At 41.9% G+C, this 22902-nt stretch overlaps 1 protein-coding gene across 6 annotated transcripts in view; it reads left to right on the top strand.

The window, feature by feature from the left end:
• The window catches only part of TSPAN4 (tetraspanin 4), a 2988612-nt gene that overhangs the window by 2683293 nt on the left and 282417 nt on the right, over positions 1-22902 (top strand). For all 6 annotated transcript variants that reach the window (XM_078682789.1, XM_078682790.1, XM_078682791.1 and 3 more), the window contains one exon: positions 7050-7124. In XM_078682789.1, the coding sequence (XP_078538915.1) occupies positions 7050-7124 (75 nt within the window). The remainder of the gene's footprint in view (positions 1-7049; positions 7125-22902) is intronic.

The following is a 22902-nucleotide window of genomic DNA, read 5'->3' as shown; positions in this document are numbered from 1 at the left end:
CTTTAACTTAATTAAAGGCGAGACCTATTGCATTTTCAATGCTTGTTTAAAATTCCCATGAGGCACAGGGTCAGACTGATTTGCATATAGCCATGTCTGAACTGGGGTGGCAGAGTGGGCTAAAGAACGGTGATGGATCAAACCCAGATCTTTTGACTGGGTGTGAGTGTTTGATTGGTCCTGATGCTCCGTCCATCACCACCCCCTTTTGTACCGCTTTGGCCGCCATAAGTGTGGCAGGGTATGATCAGACGTGAGTCCCTTGCTCACTTTGCCACCGGATTCAAGCAAGCCGGGCTGAAGACGGCCGGAATGCCAGAAACCGGTCCTCGGAAGCTTGTTTCCGGTCCAGGGAAGGCATGGCTTGGCAGTTCGGGCTGGACTGTTCCCATGAGGCACAGGGTCAGACTGATTTGCATATAGCCATGTCTGAACTGGGGTGGGAGAGTGGGCTAAAGAACAGTGATGGATCAAACCCAGATCTTTTGACTGGGTGTGAGTGTTTGATTGGTTCTGATGCTCCGTCCATCACCACCCCCTTTTGTACCGCTTTGGCCGCCATAAGTGTGGCAGGGTATGCTCAGACGTGAGTCATTTGCTCACTTTGCCACTGGATTCAAGCAAGCTGGTCTGAAGATGGCTGGAATGCCAGAAACCGGTCCTCGGAAGCTTGTTTCCGGTCCAGGGAAGGCATGGCTTGGCAGTTCGGGCTGGACTATTCCCATGAGGCACAGGGTCAGACTGATTTGCATATAGCCATGTCTGAACTGGGGTGGCAGAGTGAGCTAAAGAACGATGATGGATCAAACCCAGCTCTTTTGACTGGGTGTGAGTGTTTGATTGGTTCTGATGCGCCGTCCATCACCACCCCCTTTTGTACAGCTTTGGCCACCATAATTGTGGCAGGGTATGCTCAGACGTGAGTCCCTCGCTCACTTTGCCACTGGATTCAAGCAAGCCGGGCTGAAGACGGCTGGAATGACAGAAACCGTTCCTCTGAAGCTTGTTTCCGGTCCAGGGAAGGCATGGCTTGGCAGTTCGGGCTGGACTGTTCCCATGAGGCACAGGGTCAGACTGATTTGCATATAGCCATGTCTGAACTGGGGTGGCAGAGTGGGCTAAAGAACGGTGATGGATCAAACCCAGATCTTTTGACTGGGTGTGAGTGTTTGATTGGTTCTGGTGCTCCGTCCATCACCACCCCCTGTTGTACTGTTTAAAATTACAATCAGCCAGAAAGAGAAGTGCACTGAAACATTCCTACTAAAGCCATTTCCTCCTAGATAGGTACACAAACATCAGCTCAAGGAAACCAGAAAACAGACTGCGTTATTAGTTTCCTGCTCAGGGAAGTTCTCAGCCCATCTCTGCTTATGTACCTTGTTTGGCAGCCAAATATAGCAATGCAGAACTAATTCCACCAGTCAGTGGAAAGTGTGTGTCACACTATAATCACAAGCAACAAGTAGCCCCTTCAGCCAATTTAATCTACATGATGGGTTTAAGTATAGGCTACCAAGAGCAGTCATGCCCAGCACAAGGAATCCAATCCCAAAAGGCACAAATTAAGAACTGAATGTCGTTTGAAGGACAAACTGAACAGCTAGGTCTTTCCTTGAGCACCCTCTGTTCTGTTTTCCTTCTATATTCTATTATAAAAAGTGTTCTAGTGTTTAAGCCCCCTGACAGCAGTGGAAAGGAAATATTTCCTGTGAACACCCAATAGCACACCTTTGTGAAAATGGACAAGATCACGCATTCTGCGTGGACCCTCATTCTGGGGAAAATTGCTCCATCACGGATTTTGGAGAGAGAGTAGAGTGTGCAGATGACAATAGAAAATATTTCTGTTTACTGGTACATAGCAGTGGATGCATCTTCCTTATTTCTGTTTCCTGGTACATAGTAATGGATGCATCTTCCTTATTTCAGGCTACCAGCACATGGCAGTGAACGCATCTTCCTTATTTCTGTTTACCGGTACATAGCAGTAGATGTATCTTCCTTATTTCTGTTTACCGGTACATAGCAGTAGATGTATCTTCCTTATTTCTGTTTACCGGTACATAGCAGTAGATGTATCTTCCTTATTTCTGTTTACCGGTACATAGCAGTAGATGTATCTTCCTTATTTCTTCTTACCAGTGCACAGCAGTGGTTCCTTATTTCTGTTTACTGGTGCATAGCTGGCGATGCATCTTCCACCGCTTTATGCTCAGTTTTTCATGGACATTGTTACGAATTCTGTGGCAAACATACATCTAGCTTCTATCATCCAAGAACATTTCATTGTTAAAAAAAGTTCAATTAGGAATTACAGTTATAGGTTATTCAATCAGAAGGGCCTTTTGGCCCAACTCCATGACTCTGTGGACAATACAGATGTGTTTAACTGGTAGAAGTCACAAAATGGTAAACCTATGTAAATCCCACAGTGTAGACTAGAGCCCAGGTTTATTTTCGTTAATGCAATGTAGATCTGCATCAGCACTGCTTTGCATGAACAATATTTCTGTACCAGATTCAGTAGCAGCTGGCAGGGAACGAGAATGCAGGGGGTAGAGGGGGGTACAAAATACAAACAAAACAAAACCTTACTTCCTCGCCGAGTTGGTATCTTCAGTCGTCTCTCGTCGTCTCTCCGGCCGGAACAGAAAGCACACAGGCTCCCTCCCCTACGCCAATCACACTGTTCCAATGCAGCGTTGTGATTGGTCTGAGCGCTGTGGCTCAGTGCTCAGATGGGGAATGGGAGGGTGGGCATGTCCCCCACAGGGCTGTGTAATGCATCCTGGTGGGGAACATGCAAGGTGCGCAGGACTGTTTGGCCGGTGGGCGCAAGAGGGCCGGCAAAACAGTCATGCACGATTTGGAATGCAGTAACCACTCCTCCTCCCGAACGTGACAGGAGCCCAACCCCGCCCCGCCCCACCTTGCGAACACTAGAAATAAAATCATAATAACCAAAATATCTTCTGTTATTATCATTTTCTTTGACACTGCTCCAAGAGGAGTGGGGCTACGTTCCTCGGCCCTAGCGGAGGAGCTGCCACTGACCAGACTTACAAAGGTTACCTGAAGTTGATATCACGGATGATGTTAGCTCTATAAAAAAGCAATGGCACACAAAGCTCAGCCTTGGACTGTGGTGGAAAGGCTGCACAGCAGCATCTAGCATAGGGTTTGTACTCAAGGTACACACTCCAAATACAAAATCCTATGCAAAGACATTTACAGAGGGGTAGAGCAAGATATGTGCTGTTGTGCAAAGCGCATTGTGTGTGGATTTATACACAATATACTGCGAGGCCTCTTGCTTGTACCTGTTTTTACTAGGTGTAAGGTTTTGATGCAAAGCAGGGGCAGGCTATTTTCGTTAATCTACTTTTGTGTCAAAACCGAGTTTTTTTTTGGTCCTGTTCACCCTATTTATACCCAGCCGTTCATGGTGCAAAGTGATTTTGGGGCAGCACAAAGTCCACTTTCGGTGCGAAAACACTTTCGCATTGAAAGTTGATTTATGTTGGTGAACCCCTGTGCACACCTATAGTAAATCTGGACCTAGGTGCATTCGAGGCTGCTCTTAATACCAAGGCAGAGGCAGAATTCTTTGGAAAAGTTACACTTTCTTTTCATGTGTCATGGAGGAACTCAGTAGCTGTATAACCTATGCTGCAGTAGGGTTTCCAGCCATGAAGGTCCTTTTCATATATTTATCATATGTCCTGTAGCCCTTAAATCTGCCGCTTACCACTGATCCTGGACCACTTACGCCATTCAAGGAGTTTGAGGCAGGAAACCCTATCCCTGATGCAGCTGTGACATAAAAGTAATACCCATTGGTGTTAGCACTATTATTTGTCACTTCTTAATGACTTAATTAAAGAAGGAATTCTAGCATGAAGAAGGTTTCACAGTACATCCCATGTTTTAAATTGCATCGCCTGATAATTGAATTATTGTTTCGTGGCACTCATTCTCATCTTACAAAAACTGAACCAAACATATTTAGTTGGATAACATATGATTACTAACATAAAAATAAGACAGGAGCAAATGATTATTGCATATGAAAGACCTCTGGATAAAACACGCTAATTGAGCACAACAGAGACCCAGTTGCCTCCTAGGCAGCGGCTACCTGTGCAGGTAAGAACAGGGGGTGGGTGGGGGAATGGGGGTTGGGTAGGATTGAGTGGGGCGTCGATGAGGGAAAATTAATTATTTATTTATTTATTTAATTTGTCCTCGTGGTCGGCTATTGAATACCCCCCCACCCTGCCCCACCGCTCTTACCTGCAAGGGCTGCTGCTGCTCTCAGGGATAACCATTGTACACTAAGTGACATATTTTTTTACATTTTATTTAAGAGTTTTATATAGCGCTAGCAAGACCCGAGGGTATCAGAGGGCTTTTCATAAGTACATGTTCGTAACAGATCACTCATAAAATCGGTATAACCGAATTGCATGAAAACATATCCGAGTTTAAACACAAGTTAAGAAGAGAAAAAGCGGTGGAGGGGAATGGGTCTTGTGGGTGTCCCGCTAGTTGAGATGTTGGTTGAGGAGTACACCTGGATATTGAACATAATCTAACTCAGTTTCAAAGTGTACTCAAATGATGTATCATCAATTATACATAAAGAAACAGCATAAGTTATAGAGGAAGCTGCATATAACACAAGCAGGCTTACCACACACTAATGTGGTATTGGTACACTGAGGTAGTTGTAAAAATGTGACTGTCACTCAATGGCAAAGAACAGCATTGAAATGCAGCCTAATAATATTCTCACATATATTAATTGGACTGGTGTTTGCTCAGAAACATGTTTTAAGGAGGTATAAAATGTTTCTAGAGTTTTATTTTAAAAATAGCAGTAATTTCAAGAATTTTTAACAGGCGTGAGTGAAATTCACATAATTTCCTTTGAGAAAGTTAAAAGAAATGCCCAGAAAAATATGCAGAATTACACAAAATAGTGGTCCAGACTCCTCATGCTCTTTTGTTAGTGTTCGGGTCCATTTTGAATGTTAAGACACATTTTGTGCTAAACAATAAAAGTGAAAAATCAGGCGTGACATAAACAACAACCAATTCTATTCGTTCATGTTGTTCCCGTGCTCCCACACTAGGATTTTTACCTGCACAATATCTCAATTAAACAACATGGCATACTGGTTAACTCTCTGACAGTTTGTATAACAAGTGTAAGGTGGAATGCCGGAAATTAAGTGAGATTTTGCCAGTGTAAGCAACATTTCCCCTCTACCTAATTCTTATGAATCATAAAAAATGAAACACTACTGCTTGGAAATGCCAGTTAATCATGTAACGTATAGATTTCATGATTGGGCATGAACTTACTATCACCAATAACATTGTAGGCTACTTGCTTGTCACCTTTTGATTCAAGTTGATGGAATCCATCTTTTGTGTAAAGAGCAACACATACAGAAAGTCTTTATTGGTACATTTTTTAGAACTTTTCACAAATATTTATGACTTGTAGTGGTTCATGTTCCAGCTCAACCCCTTTCCACTTGCATCCCTTTAGTCTACGACTGGCATTGAAACTATGGTGGACACAGACAGAAAAATGTGTGAAATGTTCCTCACACACTGAGGGAACACTCCCAGAGTGTCCAGCACATTTGTTATGTGAGTCATGGTAATGGCCTCCTACTTGGGTAGTACACTTTCAGGACACACATAAGCGACAACTGTCCACCATGCTGCTACTGTTAAGAAGACCAGCCACCATGTTTTTATCTTACTAAGCGATGCCTGTCATGCATACAGAAGCCATCTAGGTGGAAAAACAGGATCCATAACAGTGTTGATCTTTACATTTGGTGGCTTGTTTACTGCTGGTATGAAAGTGTTATCCCTCCCACAATGGCGGATATGGGCCAGACTGCCTCCTCTCACATCCCCATATTTGTGTTTTCCATTTATCTGCCCTTGGAAAGAAGGAAACCATATTCATTTAATGTTTGCACACAGAAACAACATATGTTGGTTTTGATCAGGTCCCAAGGACTTTGGAAAATCACCACAGTGGCATCATAACCCGACATTGAACAGAAGATCTCTTTAGATTGTATACTCACTCATGCCAAGGTTAACCTAACCAGTATGGGTACCTTCTTTTACCAGTGAAATATTATAATCCCCTTCTGAAAATGTCACACTTGAAGGTTACAAAGATTACCCAACAGTGATATGTGTCAAATTGTTATACTTTCACTTTAAAAATGAAAGGTTTCTGTGGTGGAATCTTATAGATTGGCGATATCATAGTAAGCAGCTGAATTGAGGAATACCAGCTAAAGAACTAAAAAAGGGATGACGTAAGCGAGCTGTTGAAGATGCCAGCCTTATGCTGTGGCTTAGGCACCATAGTGTCAAATTGAGTAACATTTCCCCTACAGAGCTATGGACTGTTTACTCCAGTACAAACATTACGGTACTTCAAATCTGTTGTTACTCGCTTTGTGCTACCTGTTCTTACGTCACCGATGTGGATATTGATCATGTACTGCTGAACTGCTGATCCTGTAACCACAATACCTTTTCCCAAAATTACTAATCAACCACAAAAATAAATTTCCTGGTTGAAATTGGAAAGACAAATTTGTTCAGTTAGAATTGTATTTTGTGTTTTTTTATGAATTGCTTCTATCAAAAAAGCTTATAGCAACAAATGTCTACAAGTAGACGGACTGTGACTGCGGTGCTGATTTCCAGGGCGATGTGACTTCAGGTAAAGTGTGAGATAGATCAGTGCGAATATTTGTATGAAATCTGCCGCTCACAAACTCAAATGCAATCGGAGAAGATCCGCCTCTTGTCGATTAAGTGAGTTCATGAAGTTGGATATTAATGTTGCCTATTGCTGAAGTGTTCTGATACAAGTTTGTTCTCCGTGTGCTCCATAAATGCTGTATTAGTGCCATTCATCAATGTGCTGGTGATGCTGCAGTGATAAGTCTCTAATATCTTTCTTGTTTCTCTCCCTTTGCACCATTTTTACTGCTGGGCAGTTCTTCATCTTGCTGTTAGTGATCTTCCTGCTGGAGCTCCTCTTTGTGATTCTCTTCTTTGCCTACACTGACAAGGTAAGGGCAGAGCCACCACTCTCATGATCTCCTAAATGCCACTCCCATCTGGCCGTATGTGACTTTTGAAACCCCAGGGGCTTCAGCCTCCTTCACTAGCATCTCCCAGTCTCTGTTAGAAGCCATCCAACATCCACATCCTGGTACGCAGTTGATAAAATTCACCACTCTAAGCCACTACTGTTGTCCTTAGTCTCAACGAACAATGACAAAAGATATAGTCAGACACCATCAACTAACACTGGCAGACTGGGAAGGACAGTACACTTGGCAGAGAGCAGTATATGGAGTGATACAGGCAAAGAGTCAACAGAGAGAAAAAGCAAAAAGGCATAGAGAGTTTAAGATCAACTAAAAAGATGAAAAGGATGAAGAGCAAAACAACACCATAAACTTTAGTACAGCACCAGAATACAGTAACAGCTAAGAATCAGTGGAACTGTATTCAGCAAACAGACTGAGCAGCAAGCACGCAGGAAAGGAAAGGTTAATGTTAAAGTAAATATTTAGGGATATATATATGACACACTGTATGGCTCGTTTTTCTCCCCTGACCGGCGCTGCAAACTGTGGCCGCGGTATTCCTGCGGACGAGCCCGCCCGCTAAATTATTCAAACCAAGGATTCCTCAGTCAAAGGATATCGTGGAGTCGCGATAAAATCCAATGGTAATCCACAAGGTTTACTTGAAGTTCGTTTTTATTATTAATCCATTTGTGTCAAAAAATAAGGCAAAAACCAACGCGTTTCGACAGCCTCCGCTGTCTTGGTCACGGTTAGTTTGGAAAACAGTGTTGCCACAACTTATACACTTGGTTCAGTTTGAAAAGGAAAACACAATCACTCCCCTAGGGGCGTCGCCACCAAACACATGATCATTATGTCACAATGAGTAGCTCTAGGAATTATGGGTGATGTAGTCCGCTATAAATCCATTGCATTTTGTTATATTGCGTTTTCTAACTTTAAACACATTTTGGCACATAGTGGCAAGCGATGAAATGAGTGACATTAATTATATCAAAACATTATATTTCATGTCGCCCTCCAGTGGGCTTTGTGAATAATTAATAAAATTGTTACCGCCCAATTGTGCACGAACAATTTTGTTCTACTTGTCTCACAGGTAGTTGCGGTGAAACCATGAATGTGGTGTTTTGATATGAGATATCGCCCTCCAGTGGGCCCTATTGTGTGATAAATGATCAATGTGTATACATTTTTTATTGAATTTGTGAATATAGTTGTTTTCTATTAAATGTTTTGGGGTCTATAGTGGTGGTGATAGTGCTTGGCTTTTGTGTGGGGTTTACTCCTTATAGAGCAGTGTGTGTGGCATTATAATCTGTGAAAAAGATGTGAAAATTAAAATTAAAATTAAAATTCAATTGCAAAACATGATGCCGCATGTCGGAACCATTTTTGAGGGTCACAATTACAGTCTGAATTTGTATTCACTGGTGTATATAAAGTTCTTCAGATTGGTTGAGACCAAAAGGGGTCATTGTCCTAAAGTTCAAGATGTGTCTTGATTCTTTTTGCCGTAGATGTTTTTCATTGTGGCCGCCTCTGTCAGACAAGGTCATTGTCTCTATGCCCCAGAAACGTAAAAGTTTCCAATCCCCGTTGTGGTGGGAGTCCATATGCTTTGCCACCGCGTTACTTCTGTCTCTGTGTGTCGTGGCACGAGCGTGTTCCAGAATCCGTTTTTTGAGCTCGCAGATTGTGCTGCCTATGTACCTGAGTTTGCAAGGGCATTCAATCATATAGATTGTGTATTGGCTGTTGCATGTAATACATTCCCTGATCTCCCATGTTTTTTTGTTTGGCATCATTATTTCTGTTGTAGGTTTCGCAATTTCGCAAGCTTTGCAATTGTAACATTTTACAAAGCCCTTGGTTTTTAGCCAAACTTTTTTTTGAGATGGTTTTCTGTAGTGACTATGAATCAGTTGATTTTGTAAATTTCTGGCCCTCCTGTAGGTAATGACTGGATGGGTACCCATTTTTTTGCCAATTACTGGATCTAGTTGTAGAATTTTCCAGTTTTTTTTCAAAATTTGGTTGATTTTCTTTGATTCTTGGCTGTAATTCAAGATCAATCTGATTGGTTCATCTTCTTGGTTTTTTGTAGTTGTTTTTTGTAAACACTCAGTTCTTGTTTTTTGGTTGGCTCTCTCCCAACATTTTTTAACCATTTTTTTGTTGTACTTTCTTTTTTCAAAGCGTTTTATGGTATTCTTACTTTGTTTTTTCCATTCTTTTTCCTCACTACAAATTCTTCTCAAACGGAGAAATTCCCCGTATGGTATGCTTGTTATGAGTGATTGCTGGTGAAAGCTCGTTGCCTCCAGAGTTGCATTTGTGGCAGTGTTTTTCCTGTGAAGGGTTGTTTCAATACAGTTGTCTTTTATGTAGACTTCAGTGTCCAAAAAAGTAGCTTTTGATCTGTGCATGGTATATGTAAACTTTAAACATGATGTGTTTGTGTTTAGTATTTCAAAGTATTTAAGAAACTTTGCCTCACTGTCATTCCACACTATGATCAAATCGTCGATGAATCTTTTCCATATGACGATATGTTGGGTGTATTCCTCATTTTCCTTGCTCCAAGCTTTTGTTTCTTCCCACCAGCCCATAGCCATGCAAGCATAGCTTGGGCTGAAGGAAAAACCCATCGCTGCTCCATTTTTTTGGCGGTATATTGTTTCCCCGAAGAAGAAGATGTTGTTTGTGAGTGTTAATTGGATCATGTTCAAGAGCATGTTGTTGTGATCTCTGTAATGGATATTACGTTCTTGAAGATAGTATTTACATGCGTTTACACCCAAGTCATTATCAATGTTGGTGTATAGCGCCGTTACATCCATGGTGATCATTAGGAAATTCGGGTGCCATGTCAGTTCTTTTAAAATGCACAGAAATTCGGTAGTGTCTTTTATGTACGATTTGAGTTGTTGTACATACGGATTTAGGTAATGGTCGATGTAATTGGCTAAAGGCTCAAATAAAGACCCCTTGGCTGACACAATGGGTCTCCCTGGTGGTTTCATGGGGTTTTTATGTATTTTAGGCAAGAAGAAAATTGTTGCCATTTTCGGGAAGTCGACTGTTAAGTATTTCTTTTCATCAAAGTCCAATAAACCATCTGATTCCCATTGGTTTAATTGGTGATCAAGATCTCTTTTGATTTGATGAAGGGGGTTCACATTTAGTTTTTCATAATATTCATTTTTGTTCAATTGTCCTGTGGCTGCGGCGGTATACAGATCCCTGTCCCAGAGAACCACGTTTCCCCCTTTGTCTGCTGTTTTGATTTCAAAGCTTTGATCCTTCTTTAGAGAAATTAAAGCGTCTCTTTCTTTGATCGTTAAGTTATCACGGCTTTTGGTTTTTGTGATCTTGTAGAGGTCATGGGTCACTGCTTCCTGGAACATGTCGATTTTATTGCCCGGAGTGAGTTGAGGATAGAATTTGGATTTGGCCTTCATTTGACTGGTTCCTGCTCCCAGTTGTTTTTATTACTTCATGTAAGGAGATCTCTTTATCTTCTTCCTCATTAATGTTGAGTAAGGCTAAATATGCATCCGCCTCCTTCACAGGGAGGGTTGAGGTTGGTTTAGGTTGATTTTTTGTGAATGTTGGCTTGTCTCCTTTTTCCATGAAGAATTTGGCCAATTTTATTTTTCTTATGTATAAATACATATCTATCCTGGTTTGTGCCATGTCCATTCTTTGGGTTGGACAATAGTTGATTCCTTTTTTCAAAAGTGAAGTTTCTGCTGCTGTGATTTCTCTTTTTGAGAGGTTGATTATTTGCAGTTCTTCATCTATTTGCCCTTCTTTTGTTTCATCCCTCTTGTCTCCGTGCCTATTTTTGTGTTTGTGCTTGTTTCCCCTTCTGCTCCTCCTTGTTGGGTTTTTTGGGGTTTGGGTTGCCATGGTCTCCCCCTGCCTCTTCCTCTGCCTCTGCCTTGTGTGAATCTCTGCGCCCCCTGTTGTTGTTCCCACTGGCGTTGGGTGAGAACAAGGCGCATATCCCCTAAAAAAGCCTTCTGTAGTGGGTCTAATATGGTTTCATCATCGCTTTGTTCTACTGAGGCAAAGGATGAGACACTCGAGGAGGATATGTTGGGATTTGTTGGTTGTTGTTTGTACGAATCATATTTTCGGGCAAACGTGAAGATTCGTCCTTGTTCATAATCCTCAGCGTCACGTATGAATTTGGTTTGTTTTCTTTGTCTCACTACTTCCTCATGTTTTTCTATTTGTTTACTCAAGTCTTCTTTAAATTTTGTCATCTCCGGGTTTAGTTTTAATCCATCAATTTCTTTTTCTAGACTACTGAGTTGGTCTCTTACTTTGTCCAAGGCAATCTCTATGTGTTTTACCAATATTTTGATTGATCCTAAAGATGAATTCAAGGAGTGTTCTCCCCACTCTTGTAAAAGGTCGTTTGTTATATCTTGTTGTGTGGGCATTAATAGATTGTGCAGTCCCCTGGGGACTCTTTCCACTTCCAGGTATTTTGTAATGTTATAAGTTCCCATGATTTGTTTATTTCTTTTTTATTTAGTTTTTCCCATGACCTCAGTTTTTCTTTAACGTCGTTTTTCCCTTGTTCTCTGGCAGTTTCTTTAGGTTGTTCCGTGTTTCCCCTTTGAAACATGGTTGTTATCAGTTCCTTTCTTTTAGCATCACGTTTTTCCATCTTATGCTTATTTTTTGACACACTCTTTATTTTGGATTGTTCTGTGTTTCCAAGAGGTTGCTCCTTTGAAAATTCGTATTTGTAAACCTGATTTGTGCACTTGGAGATTCTTGTCTTTTAAACTGAAGATCAAAACAGTTGTTTGCGCAAAGTTTATTTAACACATTGCCATATCCCTGATTTAGGATAATCTGTTTGCAAAGTTTGTTTTAAGCGCTTCACTGTTATGTCTTTCAGAAGACAATTGTACCACTAACCGGATTGCCACTGTGGTGTGGTTGCGTTGTTTGTAAATCAACAATCTCTAAACAGTTTTTGAAAAAGGAATTTTGCAAGCGTACTCGGGGTCACACACTCTTACCTCGGTTTCCCGTGGCTGGAGCGGGACCACACTCTTCCGCTCGTGGCTGTTCCTTAACTTTCTTGTTCAAAGTTTATTCCGGTGAGCGCCACGGGGAAACAGGATATGTCACACTGTATGGCTCGTTTTTCTCCCCTGACCGGCGCTGCAAACTGTGGCCGCGGTATTCCTGCGGACGAGCCCGCCCGCTAAATTATTCAAACCAAGGATTCCTCAGTCAAAGGATATCGTGGAGTCGCGATAAAATCCAATGGTAATCCACAAGGTTTACTTGAAGTTCGTTTTTATTATTAATCCATTTGTGTCAAAAAATAAGGCAAAAAGCAACGCGTTTCGACAGCCTCCGCTGTCTTGGTCACGGTTAGTTTGGAAAACAGTGTTGCCACAACTTATACACTTGGTTCAGTTTGAAAAGGAAAACACAATCACTCCCCTAGGGGCGTCGCCACCAAACACATGATCATTATGTCACAATGAGTAGCTATAGGAATTATGGGTGATGTAGTCCGCTGTAAATCCATTGCATTTTGTTATATTGCGTTTTCTAACTTTAAACACATTTTGGCACATAGTGGCAAGCGATGAAATGAGTGACATTAATTATATCAAAACATTATATTTCATGTCGCCCTCCAGTGGGCTTTGTGAATAATTAATAAAATTGTTACCGCCCAATTGTGCACGAACAATTTTGTTCTACTTGTCTCACAGGTAGTTGCGGTGAAACCATGAATGTGGTGTTTTGATATGATGTTAATGTTAATGTTAAAGTAAATATTTAGGGATATATATATGACAGCAAATAATAGAAATAGACACAACCAAAGGGCGGCAGAACAGGCAAAAGGTAAAAAGAAACTTACTAAAATGGAATAGAAAATAGGCAGTTATCCACCAGAGTGGGCTTTTCTCCCTGTTGAGATGCCCTTTGATGTTTTTATTTGAATATCTTTTTACCTTTGAGTCCAAGCCTTGAAGTGAAATAGAACTGGTGACATTAGAGACTGACTTCCTTATCACAGAGCAACTGAAGTTAGATAGTAGAATGCAAGAGCTATAATCTCTCTCCTTTGGTGAAGCCGATACTATCTTCTAAAGTTCTCCACAATCATCTTTCAGTCTTAACAATACTTTTTTATTATTCAGGAAATCGCCCTGTTTATTTTCAAATCTTCTTCAAGTTGTTTGTAGAACTCTCCACAAACTTAATCTGTCTGGATCCTCCATTTGATCTGCACTGGTTGTTTGATCGCTGATAGGGACCTAAGCACTCAAAAGTGTGCATCTAATACTGTGCATTAGGCTGCTTCGTGTATTCTACAGTGTGATGAAGCCACATGTTGCAGGGAGACGGTTTTCTTGTTACATGTTAGGAATCATCACCCACAAATATTATGCTTCATTGTAAACAATCCTGAATAGTATTTCAGCATTCCCACCCATGCCCAGTTGCTTACCAGCCAGGCTCGTTCTCAATAGATGGATGGATGGACGGAAGGACGGACGGACGGACGGATGGACGGATAGACAGACAGATAGATAGATGGAGACAGCTAGACAGATAGACAGACAGACAGACAGACAGACAGATAGATAGATAGATAGATCGATAGATAGATAGATAGATCGATAGATGGATAGATAGATAGATAGATAGATAGATAGATAGATAGATAGATAGATAGATAGATAGATAGATAGATAGATAGATAGATAGATAGATAGATAGATAGATAGATAGATAGATAGATAGATAGATAGATAGATAGATAGATAACTGTCCTACAGCTGAATCAATGCACTGTTATTTAATTACTAATATCTGGTGTCAGGGTTAAGTCCTATTTTATATTTACTAGTGTTGCTTGATTTTCTTCAGTCATTGCAATCTGCTCATCCATTGTTATACTCATCAGAGCCCGCACACGATCATCTGTGCCCACTCCGATATAAACAAACAGGTCTTTGTATGATGTCACACCAGTTGTGTGTGCTTTATTTCGTACACAATATTGTTTTTACCATTTTCTCTGCTTGGCTGGATTGATAAAAATAAATATATTTCTGGTCCTTCCCAATGTAGATTTTTTTTTGGGAAAAGCATCTGGCGAATATAAAAATGAATCAGTCACCAGCAGTGCACAGCATGTCCAGCCTTTCAGTTTTGGTACCGGTCCCTGATTGCCTCTGTGAAGTCTCTGCAATGTGCCTTCTGATTGATGCTGTAAAAAATGCCCTTTTTATGTTTTGCCGCACCATTATTTTATGCATCAATAAAAATGTCCTCTGCTCGATGACCTGTTGCTATCAGTCTTCCTACTACGGTCATTAAAGTCTGAGGCACATGGTGTATTTGAATGTGACCTACTGGTGGTGATTCTGTCTTCAGAAACAGCTGCAAAGCTTCTCCATGCATTTATAACGCGTCTGTTTTAATTCAGGCGCCCAGTCCTGTAGCTGCAGCCCTTGTTGATCATCGCCATAGGTGTTGGAAGCAGAGGGATTGGAGGTGGAGATGAATCCTCAAACAGGGTTTGGACTATGGGGAAAAAGCTGGGGAGACAAAAAAATGAAGTTTCTGCTTCCCTTGCATGTATGGACAATTGCTTGAAAAAGAAGGCAGTAAGATACATGTGGCCATTGCAGAACAAACACAGACTCCTGGACACAACGGTCCTCTTAAAGTACGTTTATTTCCTGGTTCAGCATTCTCCAAGAATCAGCTACTGTCTTAACAGACTCCTCAGTTCCTGTATACCCTCACACAATCCAATCAAGCACCTCAAAGCAGAGTTGTAGATACCCTACATCCTCCCTCAAACAACCAACAAGGCACTCAGCAGTAGAGAGTCGGATAGAATGTCCAGAGACACAGGCAGATCAAAACATTAACATACACACAGTAGAAATCATCTTGGAACCATTTGAATGAAGAACAAGTAGACCTACTCAACACTCAAAGAATAATGCAAGAAACAGGGTCTCTTAGATTTGTGTTCAACCCTCTTAAGCAGCTCTTCAGTAGAGCAAGAGGTGCTGTTTTTCAAAAGCTATTCATGCTCCCAACCACATGATTCTCCCTAAACTCCACATAAAAGTTTTCTTCAGGGCACCACGCTGTTCAGATTCCATATGCTCCCATCAGATCTTTTTACTGCATTATTCATATCATGCCACCCCTTCCTCCAACAGATTCAACCTAGGAACAGATTTCAATCTGGTTTCCTACCCCAAAACAAGTGATAGGGAGTTGTTGCTTTAGTATGATGAGGAAAAAGGTGATACCTCAGCACACAGTTGTATAGTTCTTCCTTCCAATCTCAACCTGCAGAAATTTGGCCAACTGTATTCTTCCCTTGAACATTCTGTTAAATCTCTCTTCCACTCTATTAGTCTCAGGATGATACAGAGTACACCTCTTGTGAAAAATACTGCTCTTGCTTAGGAAATTCTCCATTTCTTATGAACACAACTGGGTACCATTATTAGTGAAAAGTTATTTGGAAAACTCTTCAGTGTCAAACACAGTTCTCAAACAATGATAGTTTTCATGCAAACATCCCTGACTTTTCATACAGTGCCACCTACAAAGCAGGTCAACAAGTACCAATAGTTATGGCATGCCTTGCTTTCTAGCCAAGGTCCCAATACAGTCTAGTGCTGCCTTCTGCCATGGATTGTCCAACAATGATCTCGCACACATAGGTGGGAATCTATTCTTGAGCACCTTATCACTGGTACTATATTTAACACATTTCCTGAGGATTCCTTTCACCTCAAGATCTAACCGAGGCTACCAGAAGATTTTAAAACACCTAGATGTCCAACCTGAGCAAGTTCAATGGCCCTCTTGTGCAGGTTACTCAGCACCACTAACCTGGTGGCCTGGAAAAGAAGTCCATCCTTCACAGTAAGTCTATCCTTTACCAATTTGTAGGTCTCAAAGTTCTCAGTCATCAGTCTATCTTGCAAGTCATGGCCATTAAGACTAATAATTACCTCCAACAAAACCTTGTCTCTACACTCTCACAAATCCTCTTCATGCACCTTCAGATCCACAAGTTCACCAACAATGACCAACCTGGCCAGGCAGTCAACAGCAACCATGAAAGAATACTCATGCACACTGATCACCCATTTCCTTGTTCTTGCTGACCCCCTATACAGACCAATAGAATTCAAAATGTTCCCACATGGGCTGATGATCAGACTTGACATGAAAGTGTGTCTTCCAAGGCAGAAGACCTAATTTATCAACTGTCCACTTCATGGTCAGTGCCTACTTTTACAATAACAAAATAGTTGACTTCCACCCCATGAAGGCCCTTGAGGCTAAGGCAAATGTCCTCTTTTCTCCCTGCAACACCTGCAAAAAGACAGCACCCAAAGACAACACTTGCAGCCAGCATCAATGGCAACAATGCAATCCGTCCCGTGGATTATACCCTTTAAATTAGGTGCCCTACACAAATCGTGTGTGGCAAAGAATCATCCCTGATGACAAGGGCACTTTAAGGTCATTCATGGGACTAGATGAAGACTACACCAAGTTTCCGTATGGGTTTGCTGACAAGACGGAAGTTTTGAAACTATTGCTGAGGAAAGGGAAGGTGTGCGAATGGGGAGAGAGGAAAAAAGGGTGTTTGAAGACGTGAAAGTGGAACTGCCAGGACAGAAGTTTTGACTCCATTTAGTATGGGTATGAAGACCATGATCACAGTGGATGTCAGTGGGGTCAGCATTGCTGCACTTCTTTCTCAAACACATGGCCATGTTGAGAAGACAGTAGCCTTTGCTTCTCAGTCATTGTCAACATCAGAAAGAAAGTACTTTGATTGAGCAAGAAGCATTGGCTGTTGCATGGGCCATAAACTACTTCAAGATGTGTGCATGGGGAGACAGCACATCATTTTAAGAACCAATTATAAACCTTTGCTCAAGGCACTGAAAACTTCTGGTACTAACAATTGTTCAGCTAGACTAGCCAGGTTTAGCTACACAATAGAGTACATTCCGGTGTGGAAAAATAAAGTGGCAGATTACCTATCTAGGTAGCCAGATATGAAGAGTAGTGTTACGGAATTGGAAATGGAGGAAGTTGTAGCCAGTGTGGAGGGATGCAGTAGAGGTGTGCAAGGAGGCTGTATCTGAAGGAGATTGGGATAAAGGGTCACGAAGGGAAGAGTACCCTTCCCCAAGGGGTCTGAACCTACAGCAATGTGTTGGATGAATTACCCATATATAGTGACTTGGCTGTGGCGAGAGATTAGAAATTAGTTCCCCCTGTAGGATTAAGAATAAAATCAATGGTGTTATCCCATGAGGGACATCTTGGGTAGTTGTTGACATGTAATAGGCTGAAGGAGTGGCCTAGGGTGGTTGAGTGTTGATAGAAGGATTCAAAAGGTGATTGCATGGAATTGATGTCTAGAGCTCTGAGTGCTGGACTGTCTAAATCCAAAGTCCGTTTAAAGGACATTCAGTGTGTGGAAATTGGATTCAGATTGAAAATGGACATGGAGTTGGAATTTGAAGCATGCTGTGCTTTATCAAAAAGGAGGCGTGAGTGACAAAGAAGCACAGGAAGGCATAGGGCGTAGAGGTTAGGCCTTAATGGTTTACGCATAGTTATTGGGCAAAATGCAAGAGAATGCTGAACGAATGAATGTGAATGGATCAAGTGATGATTTGAGTACAACTAATGTGTGACCTTGTATTAGAAGTTTATATGGCAGGGCTAGGTGTCCTTCTTTTTTGGATGGGGTATTTTGTAAGTAGTTGAGCTGTTGCTGTGTTATGGCCGGTGCCTAAATAGGAAATGCCTCCCATGTTAGTTATTCAAGGTTTTGATGTATTCTTCTTTATTGGTTCTTTATCTGTGTTTTGTGTATCAATAGGTTGGTGTCGTTTGTGGTGATGCTCAGTGTGTGCTTTCGTTGGTGTTCATCTTAGTGTTTGTTATCTTCTTTTACCTTTGGTAAGAAAGGACATGTGTCATACCTGTATCTGGTCTGGCTTTAGTACTTGCCATGTCTAAGCCAGAATGTACAATTAGAATGTCAGGGGATCTTCTTGCCAACTGGAATGTTTACCTGCAGTTGTGGAAAGTTCGAGGGTCCCCCTGCTGGGAGGGGAACAATCCGGTGCACAGCTGATGGACCGTAGTCTTATTCCATAAACACTTTAGTCAGGAAGTGATTTCAAAAAAATTTTTAATCTTTGCATGGTGAATATTTTGGCATATTCATTTTCAACGTGATGAAAGTAACCATAAGCGTATCACAACGCAATTTATAACTGAATCATTGTAGTCCTCAAAACAAGATCCCGATGCATTTCGGGCACAAGCCCTTTCTCAAGGGAATGCTCTACAAAAAGACACAAACATAACCAGAATAAATCAGCTGTATTAAGCTAAAAATAAATGAACGATCGAATGCATCATGCATTAGCCGACTCTTAAGTGGCTAAATAGAAAGTGACGGAAAACGAGACTATGTGTCTAAATACCAAAAGACAACCAGGTGCTGCGGCGGTATCCTAAGTTGTGCATGCATTGGAAAAGGCATGGTGAAAAACAAACAGTGGCAGCGCGAGGTAAAATATCAGTTACAGTGCCTAACCGAAATTGGAAACAGCAAGACGCGAGCATGCCAGGGTGCGCGAGATAACTTACATGCTGGGGTTTCTACAAACGGCCTCGCGGCGTGTCAGCGGGGTTGTGATGGTGTATGGTGGTTCTCCTAAAGTTGTACCGGCAACAGTGAACACAAACAACGGACATGGTGCGGGAAAATTGGTGAACAGAAAAGAAGGACCGCGGTGTGAAATCAAAGTGACAAAACATCGCCATGTTGGAAGGTGTGGGGTAACAGGGGATAAAATGTGCAACAAAGCTAATGAATCATGTAAGCATATAACAGGAATATAAAGATGTTATAAATAACAAAGAAATTCAATTCGATCGTTCAGCCCATTGGGCGCCATCGTGGAAAGGAAACGGATCCAAAAGTTCTCTCGCTTAAGCAAAGTGTTCTTGTTGTTGTATGTTACTGGTACTTGTTCCAAAATCTGGAATTTGAGTTGGGCAACAGTATGTCTCAGTTCGGCAAAATGAGCAGCCACAGAGGATTTTAGGTTGTTGGTGCGGATATTGCTTTTATGTTCTAAAATCCTGGTGCGGATTTTTCTTTCAGTGTGTCCCACATAACATTTGCCGCACGGGCACTTCAACAGATAAATGACATTGTTTGAGTTGCAAGTGGCATTCACTTTGAGTTTGATAGAATGCCCTTTCATAGGGTGACAGATGACATTGCCAGTAATACAATTGTTACAGTTAGAACAGTTATAACAAGGTTTCAGGCCTTTGTATGTCTTCATTGTGTCATCTTGGTTGGGTTTCGACAAGATTTCTTTTAAGTTCCTACCTCGTGTGAATGCAAAAATAGGAGGTTGGTTGAACAAGCCCCTGAAATCTGGTTCCAGGGTCAGGATAGACCAATGTTTTCGGATGATGGTTTGGAAGCGATTAGATGTTTTAGAATATTTGGATACCACAACCAGGCGTTCTGATTGAGCTCTTGACTTGGGTTGCAACAAGGCAGACCTGTTTTTCTTGTCACTTCTTGCCATGGCAAGATCCAATATAGGTGTGGGATATCCTCTGGCTTTCAACCTGTCGAGAGTGTGTTTCATTTGTTTCTTGCATTCATCCTCATCTGAAACTATGCGTTTAATGCGGAGGAGTTGGGCATAAGGTAGATTATTTTTGAGGCCAGGACGGTGGAAACTGCTGTAATGAAGGGTGGAATTTCTATCTGTAGGTTTCCGGTACACAGTGGTGGACCAATCTCCTTGTCTCCTCTGAATTTCTACATCTAGATAATGTATTAGGTTCTCATTGTGTTCCCATGTGAATTGGATTCTTTGATTGAAATGATTCCAGGTTTCCAGAAAGGCATTCAATGTGTCTGCGTTGCCCTCCCATAGGAGGAAAATGTCATCGATAAAGCGTAGATACAGGCGTCCGTGTTCTTGCCAACTGGTTTGGTTCAGGATGTGGGATTCCTCAAATTGCTTCATGTAAATGTTTGCGTAGCAAGGAGCTGCCGAATTGCCCATAGCAGTGCCATTCAGTTGTAGAATCCATTTGTCTTTAACGGAAAAGTAGCTGTGGTAAAGTGTGAATATGGTCAATTGCATGAGTAACACTTTAAAGTCTGCATCCAGATCCGACGAAGACAAGACATCTTCAATAGATTCAATACCTCCATCATGTGGAATGGAGGTGTAAAGTGAACATACGTCCACCGTACACATGATTAGTTGGCTGTTTCTGAGCTCATTCATGATGGGTTCAATTTTTAGCAGAAAGTCAGTGGTGTCTTTGACATGTGATTTGGTTGCTAGAACAAAAGGTTGCAAATATTTGTCCAAAAATTTGCCTACATTTTCGTGTAAGCTGCCTCTGGTCGACACGATGGGTCGGAAAGGAGGTTGTGTTGGGTGCTTATGAATCTTAGGAAGCATGTGTAATACAGGAGGTCTGGGATTAGATGGTGTCAAAAATCTGCGGGTTTTGTCGTTAATGATTCCTTGATCAAATGCTGTCTTGATGATGACTGACAGATCTTGTGAGTATTCTTTGGTCGGATCTCCTGGTAGGAAATCGTAGGTGTTTTGGTCGTTGATGTGTAAGTCGACTTGTTGGTCATAAAAGCTGGTGTCCATGATGACTAGGGCACCACCCTTGTCAGCATTCTGACAAGTGATCGTCGGGTTATCGGCCAATTTCTGGAGGATATTTCTCTCCTTCCGGGTGAGGTTTCCACGTTTGATGTTCGATTGGAAGGGCAGGTTCAAAATTTCTTGTTTGATCAAATTTTCAAAAGCGTCTATTATCTTATGACTCTGTGGTGCCAAGAATGTACTATGAGGTCTCAGTCCTCTGAGCATATCTTCTTCTTGTGTTAGAGAAGGGTTGATGTTAGCAAAATAGTTCTTAAGGCGAATGTACGAATCAGTTTAAAAGCACTGACTTCTAGTTCCAGAGTGTTAGTGACAGTGGTTGGCACAAAAGATTGACCCTTTTGTAGGGTATTGATTTCTTCAACGGTAAGGGTTGTGGAAGATATGTTGATGACCAAATTATCTTGAGTATTCAACGTCTGCCTTTGGTTTTCTTTTTGTTTGGTGGAGGCGTTTTTTCTGCTACCTCTGCGGGTTTTTCCCCCCCCCCGGGGTCTTTCTGCTGATCCGGGCCCGACTCTAAAAAATGAACCGCTGGGTCTGTGGAGGTGCTTGGAGTTTGCGAATCAGCATTTGGGGTTGCACGAGTTGGTCTGGTTCTGCTGTCGTCCTCAGACGATGATGTTTCAGTGGCTGATGCAGGGTTGTAAGGTTTGTTGGAGCGTCGGCGGGCATACACCTCTGCCCAGGTGTATACCTCGCCGAGCTTATAATCTATGGTATCCCTCTTGAACTTGCGCAGTTTTCTCTCCTGGGTCTCACGAGTATGTTTCTCTAGTTGTATATTGATGTCATCCAACATTTTTTTCAGGTCTTCTGCTGTTAGGGTCTCGGCCAGTTCCTCTTTGATATTAGTAATTTCCTGAGATAATTCTTCCAAAGATTTGGAAAGTTCCTCAACGATCAGCAGGATCAGATCGAGGGAACACTTATTTAAAATAGCGTACCAGCGTTCCACAAATTTGACATTGTTTTTACATAGAAGTGGTTTGAGTGGGACACGAAGTCCCCGCGGTATCCGTTGTACACGATGGTACCGTATCAGGGTACTTGCATGTAACTTCTGGTTAGAATCCTTTTTTAAGAGGTAGAGCAATTGTTTGAGGTTGCTTTCCGCGCTGCGAGTGTTGCCAGCAGCGGTGATTTCTTCCTGGATTAAATTATAAATTTTATCGGCATCTTCGGTTGTGTAGGCGAAGGTCGATGCTCTCTGATCAGTCATCCCTGAGACTGTATCAAAATTCATTCTGGAGCGCGTGCTGAGGTCCGAGGACAGAGTCAGTAGTGGTACGCTATTTTAAATAAGTGTTCCCTCGATCTGATCCTGCTGATCGTTGAGGAACTTTCCAAATCTTTGGAAGAATTATCTCAGGAAATTACTAATATCAAAGAGGAACTGGCCGAGACCCTAACAGCAGAAGACCTGAAAAAAATGTTGGATGACATCAATATACAACTAGAGAAACATACTCGTGAGACCCAGGAGAGAAAACTGCGCAAGTTCAAGAGGGATACCATAGATTATAAGCTCGGCGAGGTATACACCTGGGCAGAGGTGTATGCCCGCCGACGCTCCAACAAACCTTACAACCCTGCATCAGCCACTGAAACATCATCGTCTGAGGACGACAGCAGAACCAGACCAACTCGTGCAACCCCAAATGCTGATTCGCAAACTCCAAGCACCTCCACAGACCCAGCGGTTCATTTTTTAGAGTCGGGCCCGGATCAGCAGAAAGACCCCGGGGGGGAAAAACCCGCAGAGGTAGCAGAAAAAACGCCTCCACCAAACAAAAAGAAAACCAAAGGCAGACGTTGAATACTCAAGATAATTTGGTCATCAACATATCTTCCACAACCCTTACCGTTGAAGAAATCAATACCCTACAAAAGGGTCAATCTTTTGTGCCAACCACTGTCACTAACACTCTGGAACTAGAAGTCAGTGCTTTTAA

This window comes from Lissotriton helveticus, chromosome 3_1 (genome assembly GCF_964261635.1).
Source record: "Lissotriton helveticus chromosome 3_1, aLisHel1.1, whole genome shotgun sequence".
NCBI classification, from domain to species: Eukaryota; Metazoa; Chordata; class Amphibia; order Caudata; family Salamandridae; genus Lissotriton; species Lissotriton helveticus.
The sequence above is the reverse complement of the archived record's forward strand: the minus strand, read 5'-3'. Positions and strand labels throughout refer to the sequence as shown.